We start from the raw sequence: 18,835 nt of genomic DNA, 5'->3' as shown, positions 1-18,835 counted from the left end.
CACTATGCATTCGGGCAGGTAGTGTTCTCCTGGCATCCACCAAACCCAGACTCGTCCGTCGGACTGCCAGATGGTGAAGCGTGACTCATCACTCCAGAGAATGCGTTTCCACTGCTCCAGAGTCCAATGGCGGCGAGCTTTACACCACTCCAGCCGACGCTTGGCATTGCGCATGGTGATCTTAGGCTTGTGTGCGGCTGCTCGGCCAAGGAAACCCATTTCATGAAGCTCCAGACGAACAGTTATTGTGCTCACGTTGCTTCCAGAGGCAGTTTGGAACTCGGTAGTGAGTGTTGCAATCGAGGACAGACGATTTTTACGCGCTTCAGCGCTCGGCGGTCCCGTTCTGTGAGCTATGTGGCATACCACTTCGCGGCTGAGCCGTTACATGACCCTCCCCTGGACTAGATTTATTAAATACTAAACCCGCCCCCTATTGAAATTGAAAAAGCATGACCCTCCCCCATTTTCCTCCAGGTACCCATTATATAATGTATAGAATGTATTATACAAGAGGCAAAGTTCACATTCTACAGTACAACAGCAGAGTCGTGTAAAACTAACAATGACTCAATAATTCATGCCTTTTAGGAACGCTATAAAATATAAAGTCAAAGTTATGGGCGGAGTAAGAATGCTGGCTGTCAGAAGTAAATGTACTTTTAATCCGTCTATCTGCATATTTCAAGACATGGCATATGAGGGTTACGGTGAGATACCCAATGGGGTGACCATACTTTTCTTGTCATAATTTTTTAAAAAAACGTCTACTCAAAAACTGGAAATCAAATGATCCTCCATCACTATGACAGTGGATGAATCAAATGTATTATTATTTAAATATTGATAAGGTGTGGGCTATGGAAGAAAAAAATATCAGTGCAGTTTGAGGCCATATGGCATAGAGTGCTACAAGCGTTGTCGGATATTTTTCATCCTGATCAGACAGACATGGACAATACATTGGAGATAATATACGACAAGTACTGGAAACAATAGAACACTATGAAACAATATTACACTATGAAACAATAGAACACTATGAAACAATAGAACACTATGAAACAATAGAACACTATGAAACAATAGAACACTATAAAACAATAGAACACTATGAAACAATAGAACACTATGAAACAATAGAACACTATGAAACAATAGAACACTATGAAACAATAGTACACTGAAACAATAGAACACTATGAAACAATAGAACACTATGAAACAATAGTACACTATGAAACAATAGAACACTATGAAACAATAGAACACTATGAAACAATAGAACACTGAACAATAGAACACTATGAAACAATAGAACACTATGAAACAATAGTACACTATGAAACAATAGAACACTATGAAACAATAGTACACTATGAAACAATAGAACACTATGAAACAATAGAACACTGAAACAATAGAACACTATGAAACAATAGAACACTATGAAACAATAGTACACTATGAAACAATAGAACACTATGAAACAATAGTACACTATGAAACAATAGAACACTATGAAACAATAGAACACTATGAAACAATAGAACACTATGAAACAATAGAACACTATGAAACAATAGTACACTATAAAACAATAGAACACTATGAAACAATAGTACACTATGAAACAATATAACACTATGAAACAATAGAACACTATGAAACAATACTACACTATGAAACAATAGAACACTATGAAACAATAGTACACTATGAAACAATAGAACACTATGAAACAATAGAACGCGAACACTATGAAACAATGGAACACTATGAAACAATAGTACACTATGAAACAATACTACACTATGAAACGCTAGAACACTATGAAACAATATAACACTATGAAACAATAGTACACTATGAAACAATAGTACACTATGAAACAATAGAACACTATGAAACAATAGAACACTATGAAACAATAGTACACTATGAAACAATAGTACACTATGAAACAATATAACACTATGAAACAATAGAACACTATGAAACAATAGTACACTATGAAACAATAGTACACTATGAAACACTATGAAACAATAGAACACTATGAAACAATAGAACACTATGAAACAATACTACACTATGAAACAATAGAACACTATGAAACAATAGTACACTATGAAACACTAGAACACTATGAAACAATAGAACTCTATGAAACAATAGAACACTATGAAACAATAGTACACTATGAAACAATAGAACACTATGAAACAATAGTACACTATGAAACAATAGAACACTATGAAACAATAGAACACTGAACAATAGAACACTATGAAACAATAGAACACTATGAAACAATAGAACACTATGAAACAATAGTACACTATAAAACAATAGAACACTATGAAACAATAGTACACTATGAAACAATATAACACTATGAAACAATAGAACACTATGAAACAATACTACACTATGAAACAATAGAACACTATGAAACAATATAACACTATGAAACAATAGTACACTATGAAACAATAGTACACTATGAAACAATAGAACACTATGAAACAATAGAACACTATGAAACAATAGTACACTATGAAACAATAGTACACTATGAAACACTATGAAACAATAGAACACTATGAAACAATAGAACACTATGAAACAATACTACACTATGAAACAATAGAACACTATGAAACAATAGTACACTATGAAACACTAGAACACTATGAAACAATAGAACACTATGAAACAATAGTACACTATGAAACAATAGTACACTATGAAACAATAGAACACTATGAAACAATAGAACACTATGAAACAATAGTACACTATGAAACAATAGAACTCTATGAAACAATAGAACACTATGAAACAATAGAACACTATGAAACAATAGTACACTATAAAACAGCAAGGAAACCAGGCCTGGTCTTCATAGCAGATTTTGAAAAGGCCTTTTATAAAGTACGACTAGAATACCTTCATAAAGTATTCATACCACTTGAATTATTCCACATTTTGTTGTGTTACAGCCTGAATTCAAAATTGATTAAATCTGGGGGTTTTCTCATCCATCTATACACAATACCCCATAATGACAAAGTGAAAAAATGTTTTTAGAAAATGTTTGCAAATGTATTAAATGAAATACAGAAATATCTAATTTACATAAGTAATCACACCCCTGAGTCAATACGTGTTAGAATCACCTTTGGCAGCGATAACAACTGTGAGTCTTTCTGGGTAAGTCTCTAAGAGCTTTCCACACCTGGATTGTACAACATTTACCCATTTTATTATTTTCTGAATTCTTCAAGCTCTTGTCAAATTGGTTGTTGATCGTTGCTAGACAGCCATTTTCAAGTCTTGTCAGTGATTTTCATGCAGATATAAGTCAAAACTGTAACTCGGCCACTCAGGAACATTCACTGTCCTCTTAAGCAACTCCAGTGTAGAGGAAAACCAGTTCAGTCTGCCATGTGTTATTGTCCTGCTGAAAGGTGAATTAATCTCCTAGTGTCTGGTGGGAAAGCAGAATGAACCAGGTTTTTCTCTACGATTTTGCCTGTGCTTAGCTCCATTCCGTTTATTTTTTATCCTGAAAAACTAACCAGTCCTTAACGATTACAAGCATACCCATAACATGATGCAGCCACTACTAGGCTTGAAAATATTGAGGGTTGTGAGTTGTACTCAGTAATGTGTTGTATTGGATTTGCCCCAAACATAACACTTTGTATTCAGTACAAAAAGTTAATTGCTTTGCCACATTTTTAGCAGTATTACTTTAGTGCCTTGTTGCAAACAGTATGCATGTTTTGGAATATTTTATTTTGTACAGGCTTCCTTTTCACTCTGTCAATTAGGTTAGTATTATGGAGTAACTACAATGTTGTTGATCCATCCTCAGTTTTCTCCTATCACAGCCATTAAACTCTGTAACTGTTTTAAAGTCACCATTGGCCTCATGGTGAAATCCCTGAGGGGTTTCCTTCCTCTCCGGCAACTGAGTTAGTAAGGACGCCTGTATCTTTGTAGTGACTGGGTGTATTGATACACCATCCAAAGTGTAATTAATAATTTCACCATTCTCAAAGGGATTTTTTTTTTTTTTACCCATCTACCAATAGGTGCCCTTCATTGCGAGACATTGGAAAACCTCCCTGGTCTTTGTGGTTGAATCTGTGTTCAAAATTCACTGCTCGACCGAGGGACCTTACAGATAATTGTATATGTGGGGTACGGAGATGAGGTAGTCATTCAAAAATCATGTTAAACACTATTATTGCACACAGAGTGAGTGCATGCAACCTGTTACTTGTTAAGCAAATCTTTACTCCTGAACTTATTTAGGCATGCTATATCAAAGGGGTTGAAATGTCTAAATACATCATTCCACTTTGACATTATGGGGCATTGTGTGTAGGCCAGTGACAATTTTAAAATCAGACTTTAGCACAACAAAATGTGGAAAAAGTCAAGGGGTTAATACTTTCTGAAGGCACTGTATAAATGCATGGACTATTTTCATTTTGGGTTAAACGTATGTATAGTAACACTAGGTGTAAAATAGTAAATAATAGCTACTTCTCAGAAAGTATTAAACTGTCAAGAGGAGTAAAAGCTATTACAGTGGGGAAAAAAAGTATTTAGTCAGCCACCAATTGTGCAAGTTCTCCCACTTAAAAAGATGAGAGGCCTGTAATTTTCATCATAGGTACACGTCAACTATGACAGACAAATTGAGAATTTTTTTTCTCCAGAAAATCACATTGTAGGATTTTTAATGAATTTATTTGCAAATTATGGTGGAAAATAAGTATTTGGTCACCTACAAACAAGCAAGATTTCTGGCTCTCACAGACCTGTAACTTCTTCTTTAAGAGGCTCCTCTGTCCTCCACTCGTTACCTGTATTAATGGCACCTGTTTGAACTTGTTATCAGTATAAAAGACACCTGTCCACAACCTCAAACAGTCATACTCCAAACTCCACTATGGCCAAGACCAAAGAGCTGTCAAAGGACACCAGAAACAAAATTGTAGACCTGCACCAGGCTGGGAAGACTGAATCTGCAATAGGTAAGCAGTTTGGTTTGAAGAAATCAACTGTGGGAGCAATTATTAGGAAATGGAAGACATACAAGACCACTGATAATCTCCCTCGATCTGGGGCTCCACGCAAGATCTCACCCCGTGGGGTCAAAATGATCACAAGAACGGTGAGCAAAAATCCCAGAACCACACGGGGGGACCTAGTGAATGACCTGCAGAGAGCTGGGACCAAAGTAACAAAGCCTACCATCAGTAACACACTACGCCGCCAGGGACTCAAATCCTGCAGTGCCAGAGGTGTCCCCCTGCTTAAGCCAGTACATGTCCAGGCCCGTCTGAAGTTTGCTAGAGTGCATTTGGATGATCCAGAAGAGGATTGGGAGAATGTCATATGGTCAGATGAAACCAAAATAGAACTTTTTGGTAAAAACTCAACTCGTCGTGTTTGGAGGACAAAGAATGCTGAGTTGCATCCAAAGAACACCATACCTACTGTGAAGCATGGGGGTGGAAACATCATGCTTTGGGGGTTTTCTGCAAAGGGACCAGGACGACTGATCCGTGTAAAGGAAAGAATGAATGGGGCCATGTATCGTGAGATTTTGAGTGAAAACCTCCTTCCATCAGCAAGGGCATTGAAGATGAAACGTGGCTGGGTCTTTCAGCATGACAATGATCCCAAACACACCGCCCGGGCAACGAAGGAGTGGCTTCGTAAGAAGCATTTCAAGGTCCTGGAGTGGCCTAGCCAGTCTCCAGATCTCAACCCCATAGAAAATCTTTGGAGGGAGTTGAAAGTCCGTGTTGCCCAGCGACAGCCCCAAAACATCACTGCTCTAGAGGAGATCTGCATGGAGGAATGGGCCAAAATACCAGCAACAGTGTGTGAAAACCTTGTGAAGACTTACAGAAAACGTTTGACCTGTGTCATTGCCAACAAAGGGTATATAACAAAGTATTGAGAAACTTTTGTTATTGACCAAATACTTATTTTCCACCATAATTTGCAAATAAATTCATTAAAAATCCTACAATGTGATTTTCTGGATTTTTTTTCTTCTCATTTTGTCTGTCATAGTTGACGTGTACCTATGATGAAAATTACAGGCCTCTCTCATCTTTTTAAGTGGGAGAACTTGCACAGTTGGTGGCTGACTAAATACTTTTTTCCCCCACTGTATATCCTAATCTGACTTTGGTGCAGGTCATGTTGTTCTTCACATTACTGTCTCTGGTAACACCACACTATATCAAATAAAATCTGAGTTTATTTGTCACATGCACAGGATACAGAAGGTGTAAACGGTACAGTGAAATTGTTACTTGCATAGTGGAGTCTTTTGTTTAGACATCTAGCTAGCTAGCTAAATAATGAACCATAATCCCAACTCTTAAGGCGGCGTTCAAAACAACTGGGAACTCGGAAATCTCCTACTTCCGACTTCAGTGTGTTTGAAAACAAATGGGAACTCGGAAATCTCCTACTTCTGACTTCAGTGCGTTGAAAACAACTGGGAACTTGGGGAAAAAACGAGCTCCGACTGGGAAAAATAGATTTGAACGGCCATCCAACTCGGAATTCCAACTCGGGTCCCTTTCTAGAGCTCTGACTTTCCGACCTGAAGATCACTGACGTCATGATTTGACCTCGTATTTTTCCGAGATCCCAGTTGTTTTGAATGCGGCATTACATCCATGCATGAATCTGCAGGTAGCTAAAGCTAACCAACTAGGTTCAATGTTAGCTAGCTAGCTAACATTAGGCTATAACTAGCAATGCAATTGGCTTTCTGAGATACTAATAATATTACTACACAGATCATACGCGTAACGTTAGCTAGCTAGGAGAACACAGGCAGGTAGCCTGGCAATAGGCCAGTCTACTGTAGGGAGGACTAGCTCCATTAAATCTGGGGTGAAATTGAAAACTCCTCATTATCATGGGTGTGTTGTGGCCCGCTGAATGTAAGTAGTGTAGTACTGTACTACTGTAGTGTAGTACTGTACTACTGTACTGTACTACTGTAGTGTAGTACTGTACTACTGTAGTGTAGTACTTTAGTGTAGTACTATAGTACTGTAGTACTGTACTACTGTAATGTAGTACTTTAGTGTAGTACTATAGTGTAGTTCTATAGTACTGTGGTGTAGTACTGTACTACTGTAATGTAGTACTATAGTGTAGTTCTATAGTACTGTGGTATAGTACTGTACTACTGTAATGTAGTACTATAGTGTAGTGGTATAGTACTGTGGTGTAGTACTGTAGTGTAGTACTATAGTACTGTAGTGTAGTACTGTAGTGTAGTACTGTACTACTGTAGTGTAGTACTTTAGTGTAGTACTATAGTACTGTAGTGTAGTAGTGTAGTACTGTACTACTATAGTGTAGTTCTACAGTACTGTGGTATAGTACTGTACTGTAGTGTAGTACTGTAGTGTAGTACTGTAGTGTAGTACTATAGTGTAGTTCTATAGTACTGTGGTGTAGTACTGTACTACTGTGGTGTAGTACTGTAGTGTAGTACTTTAGTGTAGTACTATAGTGTAGTACTGTAGTGTAGTTCTATAGTACTGTGGTGTAGTACTGTAATGCACCAAGCACAACACAGAGAGCAGCCTGAGTGGGCCATACATGGGGCCGGGAGCTTTTCCTCACTACGTGACCAGACCAGGGGCCCTAAGAGGCCATAACTGGGGGCCTGAGCCTGGCCCCCTGTATAACCAGGGGCCCTAACTGGGGGCCTGAGCCTAGCCCCCTGTATAACCAGGGGCCCTAAGAGGCCATAACTGGGGGCCTGAGCCTGGCCCCCTGTATAACCAGGGGCCCTAACTGGGGGCCTGAGCCTAGCCCCCTGTATAACCAGGGGCCCTAACTGGGGGCCTGAGCCTAGCCCCCTGTATAACCAGGGGCCCTAACTGGGGGCCTGAGCCTAGCCCCCTGTATAACCAGGGGCCCTAACTGGGGGCCTGAGCCTAGCCTCACTTCTATACAGGGGGGAAAGTAGATTACATTTCTTCCCGGTACGTGGACCTCGTATGTGTTCACATGCTTTTAAAAAGCAATGATGGGCCTAATCATAGAATTAGGTTTACGTATAGTCTAGAATCCCTATAGGATCTCAATGGGCCTAGTAGCACATATATGTCGTTTAACTTTTTTAAATGTAGTAGCCTACATTTTTAATGTGGCATAAACACAGCCAGTCATGATGTTTTCATCTGATTGTCAAACAATTACTTCAAAAACGTTCACGTGGGATGCTTGATTATTAATTTGTTAAGCCTAATTTACATACTTCTCTGCTTATTTCTGACATTTGATAGACAAGTTGACTAACAAATAGCCTAACTAGATACAGTGGGGGAAAAAAGTATTTAGTCAGCCACCAATTGTGCAAGTTCTCCCACTTAAAAAGATGAGAGGCCTGTAAACAAATGGAGAAAAAAAAATCCAGAAAATCACATTGTAGGATTTTTAATGAATTTATTTGCAAATTATGGTGGAAAATAAGTGTAGATGCAGCTTATCTTCTGTCATTACTTGATGCTGGTCTAGAATACTAAATAAAGTCTTGCTCACCAGAATAATGTCATAAATGATACAATGATCAATGCATCATCCACAATCTAGTTGACATAGGTAAAGATCTCTCTTTTCATTTTTGCTTCTCTTATGGAGCGAGGCCATTTAGGGACCAGGGAGATTTTCCAAATTACATCAGTTTAAATGGTTTTAAGGAAATGAAAAGCTGTGAAAAAACGATCCAACAAGTTTCTGATAGAATATGCATCCAAGACTAACTGAAATACTATGTGGTTGAAAAATGAAATACTGTCCAGCTTTTATGTCGCTGGAAGAAATGTTAGGTTTAGGCTACACAACGCGCGTTAGCATTCTCTCAAGATGCTGAAAGAAATAAATCATACTTCTCCACTCCTGTTCCCGAGACAAAATGTACATTTGGTCTATAACTTTACTGTGAGGAACACTTCATTGTGCAGGAGTTAATATTATAATGGGCTACATGTAAAGCCTACAGTCAGTGTCCAGACTTCAGTTACTTACAGGAGTTAATATTATAATGGGCTACATGTAAAGCCTACAGTCAGTGTCCAGACTTCAGTTACTTTTCCAACTATTAGGCTACGTATGGAACATTTCTGGGATCTTTTATTTCAGCTCATGAAACATGCGACCAACATGTTGCGTTTTATATTTTGTTCAGTATACAGTGAGTTCGGAAAGTATTCATGTTACGTTACAGCCTTATTCAAAAATTGATTAAGTAAATAATGTTCCTCATCAATCTACACACAATACCCCATAATGACAAAGCAAAAACGTTTTCCTTTTTTTTTGTGCAGATTTATTAAAAATATGAAACAGAAATACCTTATTTACATAAGTATTCAGACCCTTTGCTATGAGACTCGAAAATGAGCTCAAGTGCATCCTGTTTCCATTGATCATCCTTGAGATGTTTCTACAACTTGATTGGAGTCCACCTGTGGTAAATTCAATTGATTGGACATGATTTGGAAAGGCACACATCTGTATTTGTATTTATTATGGATCCCAATTAGCTGCTGCCAAGGCTACGCTTCCTGGGGTCCAACCAAAATTAAGGCAGTTCATACAATTTTAAAAGCATTACAATACATTCACATTTCACAACACACTGTAGGCCCTCAGGCCCCTACTCCACCACTACCACATATCTACAGTACAACAATCCATGTGTACGCGTGTATAGTGCGTATGTTATCATGTGTTTGTATGCATGTGTCTGTGTCTATGTTTGTGTTGCTTCACAGTCCCCGCTGTTCCATAAGGTGTATTTTTATCTGTTTTTTAAAATCTAACTTTACTGCTTGCATCAGTTACTTGTTGTGGAATAGAGTTCCATGTAGTCATGGCTCTATGAGTCTGTTCTGGACATGTCATGCCTAAATTTGCTAATCTTGCCAATGAAAAAATAATTAAAGTAGTTGGCAATATCAGTTGGTTTTGTGATGAATGAGCCTTCTGATTCAATGAATGATGGAGCTGAGTTTGCCTTTTTCCCCAAAATTTCATTTAAGGTACTCCAAAGCTTTTTACTATCATTCTTTGTCATTTATTTTTGTTTTTGTCATTTATTTTTGTTTCATAGTGTAGTTTCTTATTTTCATTCAGTTTAGTCACATGATTTCTCAATTTGCAATACGTTTGCCAATCGGTTGTGCAGCCAGACTTATTTGCCATTCCTTTTGACTCATCCCTCTCAACCATACAGTTTTTCAGTTCCTCATCAACCCACGGGGATTTAAGTTTTTACAGTCATTTTCTTAATGGGTGCATGCTTATTAGTAACTGGAATAAGCAATTTCATAAATGTGTCAAGTGCAGTGTCTGTTTGCTCCTCATTACACACCGCGGACCAACATATACAGTTGAAGTCGGAAGTTTACATACACTTAGATTGGAGTCATTAAAACTCATTTTTAAACCACTCCACACATTTCTTGTTAACAAACTATAGTTTTGGCAAGTCGGTTAGGACATCTACTTTGTGCATGACACAAGTAATTGTTCCAACAATTGTTTACAGACAGATTATTTCACTTATAATTCACTGTATCACAATTCCAGTGGGACAGAAGTTTACATACACTAAGTGGACTGTGCCTTTGAACAGCTTGGAAAGTTCTAGAAAATGATGTCATGGCTTTAGAAGCTTCTGATAGGCTAATTGACATAATTTGAGTCAATTGGAGGTGTACCTGTGGATGTATTTCAAGGCCTACCTTCAAACTCAGTGCCTCTTTGCTTGACATCATGGGAAAATCAAAAGAAATCAGCCAAGACCTCAGGAAAAAAATGGTAGACCTCCACAAGTCTGGTTAATCCTTGGGAGCAATTTCCAAACGCCTGAAGGTACCACATTCATCTGTACAAACAATAGTACGCAAGTATAAACACCATGGGACCACGCAGCCGTCATACCGCTCAGGAAGGAGACGCGTTCTGTCTCCTAGAGATGAACGTACTTTTCCCCAGATCTATGCCTCAACACAATCCTGTCTCTGAGCTCTACAGACTATTCCTTCAGATTCCGTCTCTCACAGTTGAAGTGTACCTATGATAAAAATTACAGACCTCTACATGCTTTGTAAGTAGGAAAACCTGCAAAATCGGCAGTGTATCAAATACTTGTTCTCCCCACTGTATGATGTTTTTTTTGTTAGTGTCTAGCAGAGTCAATCAGTTCTTTAAAATCCAGTTTAAACAGTTCAGAGCTGCCCTTCATAATGTCATTAAAACCCACATGGACTACGATATAATCAATTTCCATGTCCTGACTTAGTACATTCAGGAGCAGCTTAGTAATGTATTTTACTTGAGCTCCGGGATAGGATATTGTTTTTGCACCAGGAACAGTCACATTTCTATCATGGAGCTGCCCAAAATCACGGCTGGCGAGAAGGACGAGGAAATCCGACCACTCCCACACTTCAAAGGATGGTGCAGGCCTCCGACAGATGGAGAAGCCCTGCTCGATCCAGAGCAGGGACGGAAGGTTGCCGACGTCGACTTCCAAATCGTAGTAGACACAGGCACCCCCAGCGACGTAGGTGCAGGAAGATCAGGCTCCATGGCGGCGAAACTATTCGTTGTTTGCATCCGCTCCGGGCCTCTCGTTGGGAGTGTAGCTTTGCAGCAGGCTGCTGTCTTCAGCTTCCACGGCTCGTGACATGCGACCATCGTTGATTGCCTTTCTCCTCATGCTGTGCTCCTTCGACGGCGCTACCAGAATGGGGAGCTCCGGGCAACACCGGCCAGTCGGATAACGACAAACGACAAGACGGAGATGCATTCAACAAGCGCGAACGCCGTCCAGCCACCAGCCTATAAAGGTAAACATTCCACTCTGCGTTTTTCCCCAGTTTCTTACGTGGCGACAAGCACCTCAAGCCCATAATCCTCGGCAAGTAAACAATTGCCGCATTGGAACTCCGAGTGATCCGAAACAAAGCGAAATAGATACAGCTCCTACAGCACTGGAACCGTTCATTTAGTTCTCCAGACGCAAAAACAATTTCTGTGTTCGTATTTATGAATAGCATTTTTGTTTTAATCAAAAATAACAAACCAAGTGTTTTCCAGCATACAATGTTCAGCTGCGCGCTCTGATCTATGTCAGGTCCCACAGTTGACAGTGCATGTCAGAGCAAAAACCAAGCCATGAGATCGAAGGAATAGTCTGTAGAGCTCAGAGACAGGATTGTGTCGAGGCATAGATCTGGGGAAGGGTACCAAAAAATGTCTGCAGCATTGAAGGTCCCCAAGAACACAGTGACCTCCATCATTCTTAAATGGAAGAAGTTTGGAACCACCAAGACTCTCTCTAGAGCTGGCCACCCGGCCAAACTGAGCAATCGGGGGAGAAGGGCCTTGGTTATGGAGGTGACCAAGAACCCGATGGTCACTCTTACAGAGCTCCAGAGTTCCTCTAGGAAGATGGGAGAACCTTCCAGAAGGACAACCATCTCTGCAGCACTCCACCAATCAGGCCTTTATGGTAGAGTGGCCAGAAGGAAGCCACTCCTCAGTAAAAGGCACATGACAGCCCGCTTGGAGTTTGCCAAAAGGCACCTAAAGGACTCTGACCATGAGAAACAAGATTCTCTGGTCTGATGAAACCAAGATTGAACTCTTTGGCCTGAATACCAAGCGTCACGTCTGGAGGAAGCCAGGCACCGCTCATCACCTGGCCAATACCATCCATACAGTGAAGCGTGGTGGCAGCATCATGCTGTGGGGATGTTTTTCAGCGGCAGGGACTGGGAGACTAGTCTAACATCTCTGGAGAGACCTGAAAATAGCTGTGCAGCGATGCTCCCCATCCAACATGACAGAGCTTGAGAGGATCTGCAGAGAAGAATGGGAGAAACTCCACAAATACGGGTGTGCCAAGCTTGTAGCGTCATATGCTAAATGATGTAAATGTAATACCCAAGAAAACTTGAGGCTGCAACCACTGCCAAAGGTGCTTCAACAAAGTACTGAGTAAAGGGTCTGAATACTAATGTAAATGTGATATTTCCGTTTTTTTTAAAATACATTTGCAAACATTTCTATAAACCTGTTTTTGCTGTGTCATTATGGGGTGTTATGTGTAGATTGATGAGGGAAAAAAACTATTTAATCAATTTTAGAATAAGGCTGTTACGTAACAAAATGTGAAAAAAATCAAGGGGTCGGAATACTTTCCGAATGCACTGTATATTGATGTTCTGTGTTCTATATTGATGTTCTGTGTTCTATATTGATGTTCTGTGTTCTATATTGATGTTCTGTGTTCTATTTTGATGTTCTGTGTTTGATATTGATGTTCTATATTGATGTTCGGTGTTCTATATTGGTGATGTCATCCTACAGATATCAATCTGCTGGAGAAGTCCAATCAGAGAGCCATCATCACTAAAGGCATCCTGGGATCTGGTTCAAGGTCATTATTACACTAGAAGAATGAGGTTGTCAATGTACTTACTTCTCAATGGACGTATTTAGCTTGTTTGGATGTGTAAGGCCAGGAGTTTCCCACTCAGGAAGAACTCTGCCCTATTGATGTGTGTGATAGAAATCTGTATGGAATATTTCCTGTGAGAGATAGTTTGTCCTGTTTGTTAAGTGTCTGTGTGTTTTGTATTTGTATTTATTATGGATCCCCATTAGTTCCTGCCAGGGCAGCAGCTACTCTTCCTGGGGTTTATTATGGATCCCCATTAGTTCCAGCCAGGGCAGCAGCTACTCTTCCTGGGGTTTATTATGGATCCCCATTAGTTCCTGTCAAGGCAGCAGCTACTCTTCCTGGGGTTTATTATGGATCCCCATCAGTTCCTGCCAAGTCAGCAGCTACTCTTCCTGGGGTTTATTATGGATCCCCATTAGTTCCTGCCAAGGCACCAGCTACTCTTCCTGGGGTTTATTATGGATCCCCATTAGTTCCTGCCAAGGCAGCAGCTACTCTTCCTGGGGTTTATTGTGGATCCCCATTAGTTCCTGCCAGGGCAGTAGCTACTCTTCCTGGGGTTTATTATGGATCCCCATTAGTTCCTGCCAAGGCAGCAGCTACTCTTCCTGGGGTTTATTATGGATCCCCATTAGTTCCTGCCAAAGCAGCAGCTATTCTTCCTGGGGTTTATTATGGATCCCCATTAGTTCCTGCCAAGGCAGCAGCTACTCTTCCTGGGGTTTATTATGGATCCCCATTAGTTCCTGCCAAGGCAGCAGCTACTCTTCCTGGGGTTTATTATGGATCCCCATTAGTTCCTGCCAGGGCAGCAGCTACTCTTCCTGGGGTTTATTATGGATCCCCATTAGTTCCTGCCAGGGCAGCAGCTACTCTTCCTGGGGTTTATTATGGATCCCCATTAGTTCCTGCCATGGCAGCAGCTACTCTTCCTGGGGTTTATTATGGATCCCCATTAGTTCCTGCCATGGCAGCAGCTACGCTTCCTGGGGTTTATTATGGATCCCCATTAGTTCCTGCCAAGGCAGCAGCTACTCTTCCTGGGGTCCAAACACATTAAGACACTTATGTTACACTTAAAATAAAACAGTACATCATATAACATTATTATACCACTACATACATATCTACAATACAAAATGTATAATACCCCCATACAACAATATTACAATGTACGTGTGTGTAGAGTGTGTGTGCTAGCGTTTGTGTGTGTATGCGTGTGTCTGTACCCCTGTGTGTGTCTCTTCACAGTCCCCGCTGTTCCATAAGGTGTGTTTTTACCTGTTTTACCTGTTTTATCTGTTTCTACTGCTTACATCAGTTACTTGATGTGGAATATAGTTCCATGTAGTCATGGCTCTATGTAGTACTGTGCGCCTCCCATAGTCTGTTCTGGACTTGGGGACTGTGAAGAGACCTCTGGTGGCATGTCTTGTGGGGTATGCATGGGTGTCCGAGCTGTGTGCTAGTAGTTTAAACAGACAGCTCGGTGCATTCAGCTTGTCAACACTTCTTACAAAAACAAGTAGTGATGAAGTCAATCTCTCTCCCACTTTGAGCCATGAGAGATTGACAGGCATATTATTAATGTTAGCTCTCTGTGTACATTTAAGGGCCAGCCGTGCTGCCCTGTTCTGAGCCAATTGCAATTTTCCTAAGTCCCTCTTTGTGGCACCTGACCACATGACTGAACAGTAGTCTGGGTGCGATTGTGGGTTTGACGTCTTGAGACCCTAACCTGTGAACGTGTCTTTGACCTCACAGGTACCCAGCCTCCTCCAACGATTCCTTGACGTCTCTGATTTCCAAGAATGATGATCTGAAGAAAACAACTGGAGAGGTAGGAAACAGCAAGTAACTGTGTAATATACAGGCAGGGACTCTTGATTTGACATTATGCTGTCGGCAACAGTTTCAGTTTCAGTTCATCATTCAGAGAGCAGCCGTGTTGAAAATCACCTCACTGGCAACATCACCTTATCGTTGCATTATTGATATAAGGCGTAGTCTCCACCAATCTGTCATAAAGCAAAACATATGTGTTGTGATACTGTCTGTCAGTGATACCCAGAGAGAGAGAGAGACTAAACCAAGAAGCAGACATCCTGTTCACATTTACATTTTAGTCATTTAGCAGACGCTCTTATCCAGAGCCACTTACAGTTAGTGAGTGCATGCATTATTTTTTTATTTTCATACTGGCCCCCCGTGGGAATCGAACACACAACCCTGGCGTTGCAAACGCCATGCTCTACCAACTGAGCTACATCCCTGCCGGCTATTCCCTCCCTTACCCTGGACGACACTGGGCCAATTGTGCGCCGCCCCATGGGTCTCCCGGTCGCGGCCGGCTACGACCGAGCCTGGATTCGAACCAGGATCTCTAGTGGCACAGCTAGCACTGCGATGCAGCGCCTTAGACCACTGCGCCCCTCGGGAGAGCCTTGTTCTGGTCCTGTGAATGGTGTGCTCCTTATTCAACTGTAAAAGGCATCCGTTTGCTGATCATCTCTGTCTTTGACATCTACGGCAGAGAGATACAATATCTTACAATACAATGCCTGATAACTGTGAGTCTCTACTGTGTCTTTAGTTGACAGACTCTACTGTGAGTCTCTACTGTGTCTCTAGTTGACAGACTCTACTGTGAGTCTCTACTGTGTCTCTAGTTGACAGACTCTACTGTGAGTCTCTACTGTGTCTCTAGTTGACAGACTCTACTGTGAGTCTCTACTGTGTCTCTAGTTGACAGACTCTACTGTGTTTTCTAGCTGGCCTACCAGGTAGTGGAGCTCCAGCAGGAGATTAAGATCAAAGACTCCGTACTGGAAGAACAACATGCCAGGTGAGACTGATTATGTAGAACAACATGCCAGGTGAGACTGATTCTGTAGAACAACATGCCAGGTGATTCTGTAGAACAACATGCCAGGTGAGACTGATTCTGTAGAACAACATGCCAGGTGAGACTGATTCTGTAGAACAACATGCCAGGTGATTCTGTAGAACAACATGCCAGGTGAGACTGATTCTGTAGAACAACATGCCAGGTGAGACTGATTCTGTAGAACAACATGCCAGGTGAGACTGATTCTGTAGAACAACATGCCAGGTGAGACTGATTATGTAGAACAACATGCCAGGTGAGACTGATTCTGTAGAACAACATGCCAGGTGAGACTGATTCTGTAGAACAACATGCCAGGTGAGACTGATTCTGTAGAACAACATGCCAGGTGAGACTGATTATGTAGAACAACATGCCAGGTGAGACTGATTCTGTAGAACAACATGCCAGGTGATTCTGTAGAACAACATGCCAGGTGAGACTGATTCTGTAGAACAACATGCCAGGTGAGACTGATTCTGTAGAACAACATGCCAGGTGATTCTGTAGAACAACATGCCAGGTGAGACTGATTCTGTAGAACAACATGCCAGGTGAGACTGATTCTGTAGAACAACATGCCAGGTGAGACTGATTCTGTAGAACAACATGCCAGGTGAGACTGATTCTGTAGAGCAACATGCCAGGTCAGACTGATTCTGTAGAACAACATGCCAGGTGAGACTGATTCTGTAGAACAGCATGCCAGGTGAGACTGATTCTGTAGAACAACATGCCAGGTCAGACTGATTCTGTAGAACAACATGCCAGGTGAGACTGATTCTGTAGAACAACATGCCAGGTGAGACTGATTCTGTAGAACAACATGCCAGGTGAGACTGATTCTGTAGAACAACATGCCAGGTGAGACTGATTCTGTAGAACAACATGCCAGGTGAGACTGATTCTGTAGAACAACATGCCAGGTCAGGGTGATTCTGTAGAACAACATGCCAGGTGAGACTGATTATGTAGAGCAACATGCCAGGTGAGACTGATTCTGTAGAACAACATGCCAGGTGAGACTGATTCTGTAGAACAACATGCCAGGTGAGACTGATTCTGTAGAACAACATGCCAGGTGAGACTGATTCTGTAGAACAAGGTGAGGCTGATTCTGTAGAACAACATGCCAGGTGATTCTGTAGAACAACATGCCAGGTGATTATGTAGAACAACATGCCAGGTGATTCTGTAGAACAACATGCCAGGTGCGACTGATTCTGTAGAACAACATGCCAGGTGAGACTGATTCTGTAGAACAACATGCCAGGTGAGACTGATTCTGTAGAGCAACATGCCAGGTTATTCTGTAGAACAACATGCCAGGTGATTCTGTAGAACAACATGCCAGGTGATTCTGTAGAACAACATGCCAGGTGAGACTGATTCTGTAGAACAAGGTGAGGCTGATTCTGTAGAACAACATGCCAGGTGATTCTGTAGAACAACATGCCAGGTGAGACTGATTCTGTAGAACAACATGCCAGGTGAGGCTGATTCTGTAGAACAACATGCCAGGTGATTCTGTAGAACAACATGCCAGGTGCGACTGATTCTGTAGAACAACATGCCAGGTGAGACTGATTCTGTAGAACAACATGCCAGGTAAGACTGATTCTGTAGAGCAACATGCCAGGTTATTCTGTAGAACAACATGCCAGGTGATTCTGTAGAACAACATGCCAGGTGATTCTGTAGAACAACATGCCAGGTGATTCTGTAGAACAACATGCCAGGTGATTCTGTAGAACAACATGCCAGGTGATTCTGTAGAACAACATGCCAGGTGAGACTGATTCTGTAGAACAACATGCCAGGTGAGACTGATTCTGTAGAACAACATGCCAGGTGAGACTGATTATGTAGAACAACATGCCAGGTGAGACTGATTCTGTAGAACAACATGCCAGGTGATTCTGTAGAACAACATGCCAGGTTAGGGTGATTCTGTAGAACAACATGCCAGGTCAGGGTGATTCTGTAGAACAACATGCCAGGTCAGGGTGATTCTGTAGAGCAACATGCCAGGTTAGGGTGAGTCTGTAGAACAACATGCCAGGTCAGGGTGATTCTGTAGAACAACATGCCAGGTCAGGGTGATTCTGTAGAACAACATGCCAGGTGCGACTGATTCTGTAGAACAACATGCCAGTTTAGACTGATTCTGTAGAACAACATGCCAGGTTATTCTGTAGAACAACATGCCAGGTTATTCTGTAGAACAACATGCCAGGTGCGACTGATTCTGTAGAGCAACATGCCAGGTTATTCTGTAGAACAACATGCCAGGTGATTCTGTAGAACAACATGCCAGGTGATTCTGTAGAACAACATGCCAGGTGATTCTGTAAAACAACATGCCAGGTGATTCTGTAGAACAACATGCCAGGTGAGACTGA

General features: G+C 41.3%; 1 protein-coding gene across 4 annotated transcripts in view; it reads left to right on the top strand.

Moving 5' to 3' along the window:
- LOC311115175 (protein Atg16l2-like) overlaps positions 1 to 18,835 on the top strand; it is a 97,494-nt gene that overhangs the window by 6,025 nt on the left and 72,634 nt on the right. For all 4 annotated transcript variants that reach the window (XM_084190379.1, XM_084190378.1, XM_084190380.1 and 1 more), the window contains exons 2-4: positions 13,453 to 13,522; positions 15,311 to 15,386; positions 16,318 to 16,391. In XM_084190379.1, the coding sequence (XP_084046505.1) occupies positions 13,453 to 13,522; positions 15,311 to 15,386; positions 16,318 to 16,391 (220 nt within the window). The remainder of the gene's footprint in view (positions 1 to 13,452; positions 13,523 to 15,310; positions 15,387 to 16,317; positions 16,392 to 18,835) is intronic.

The sequence above is a fragment of the Coregonus lavaretus genome (assembly GCF_964263955.1).
Source record: "Coregonus lavaretus genome assembly, contig: HAP1_SCAFFOLD_268, whole genome shotgun sequence".
In the NCBI taxonomy this organism is placed as follows: domain Eukaryota; kingdom Metazoa; phylum Chordata; class Actinopteri; order Salmoniformes; family Salmonidae; genus Coregonus; species Coregonus lavaretus.
The sequence above is the reverse complement of the archived record's forward strand: the minus strand, read 5'-3'. Positions and strand labels throughout refer to the sequence as shown.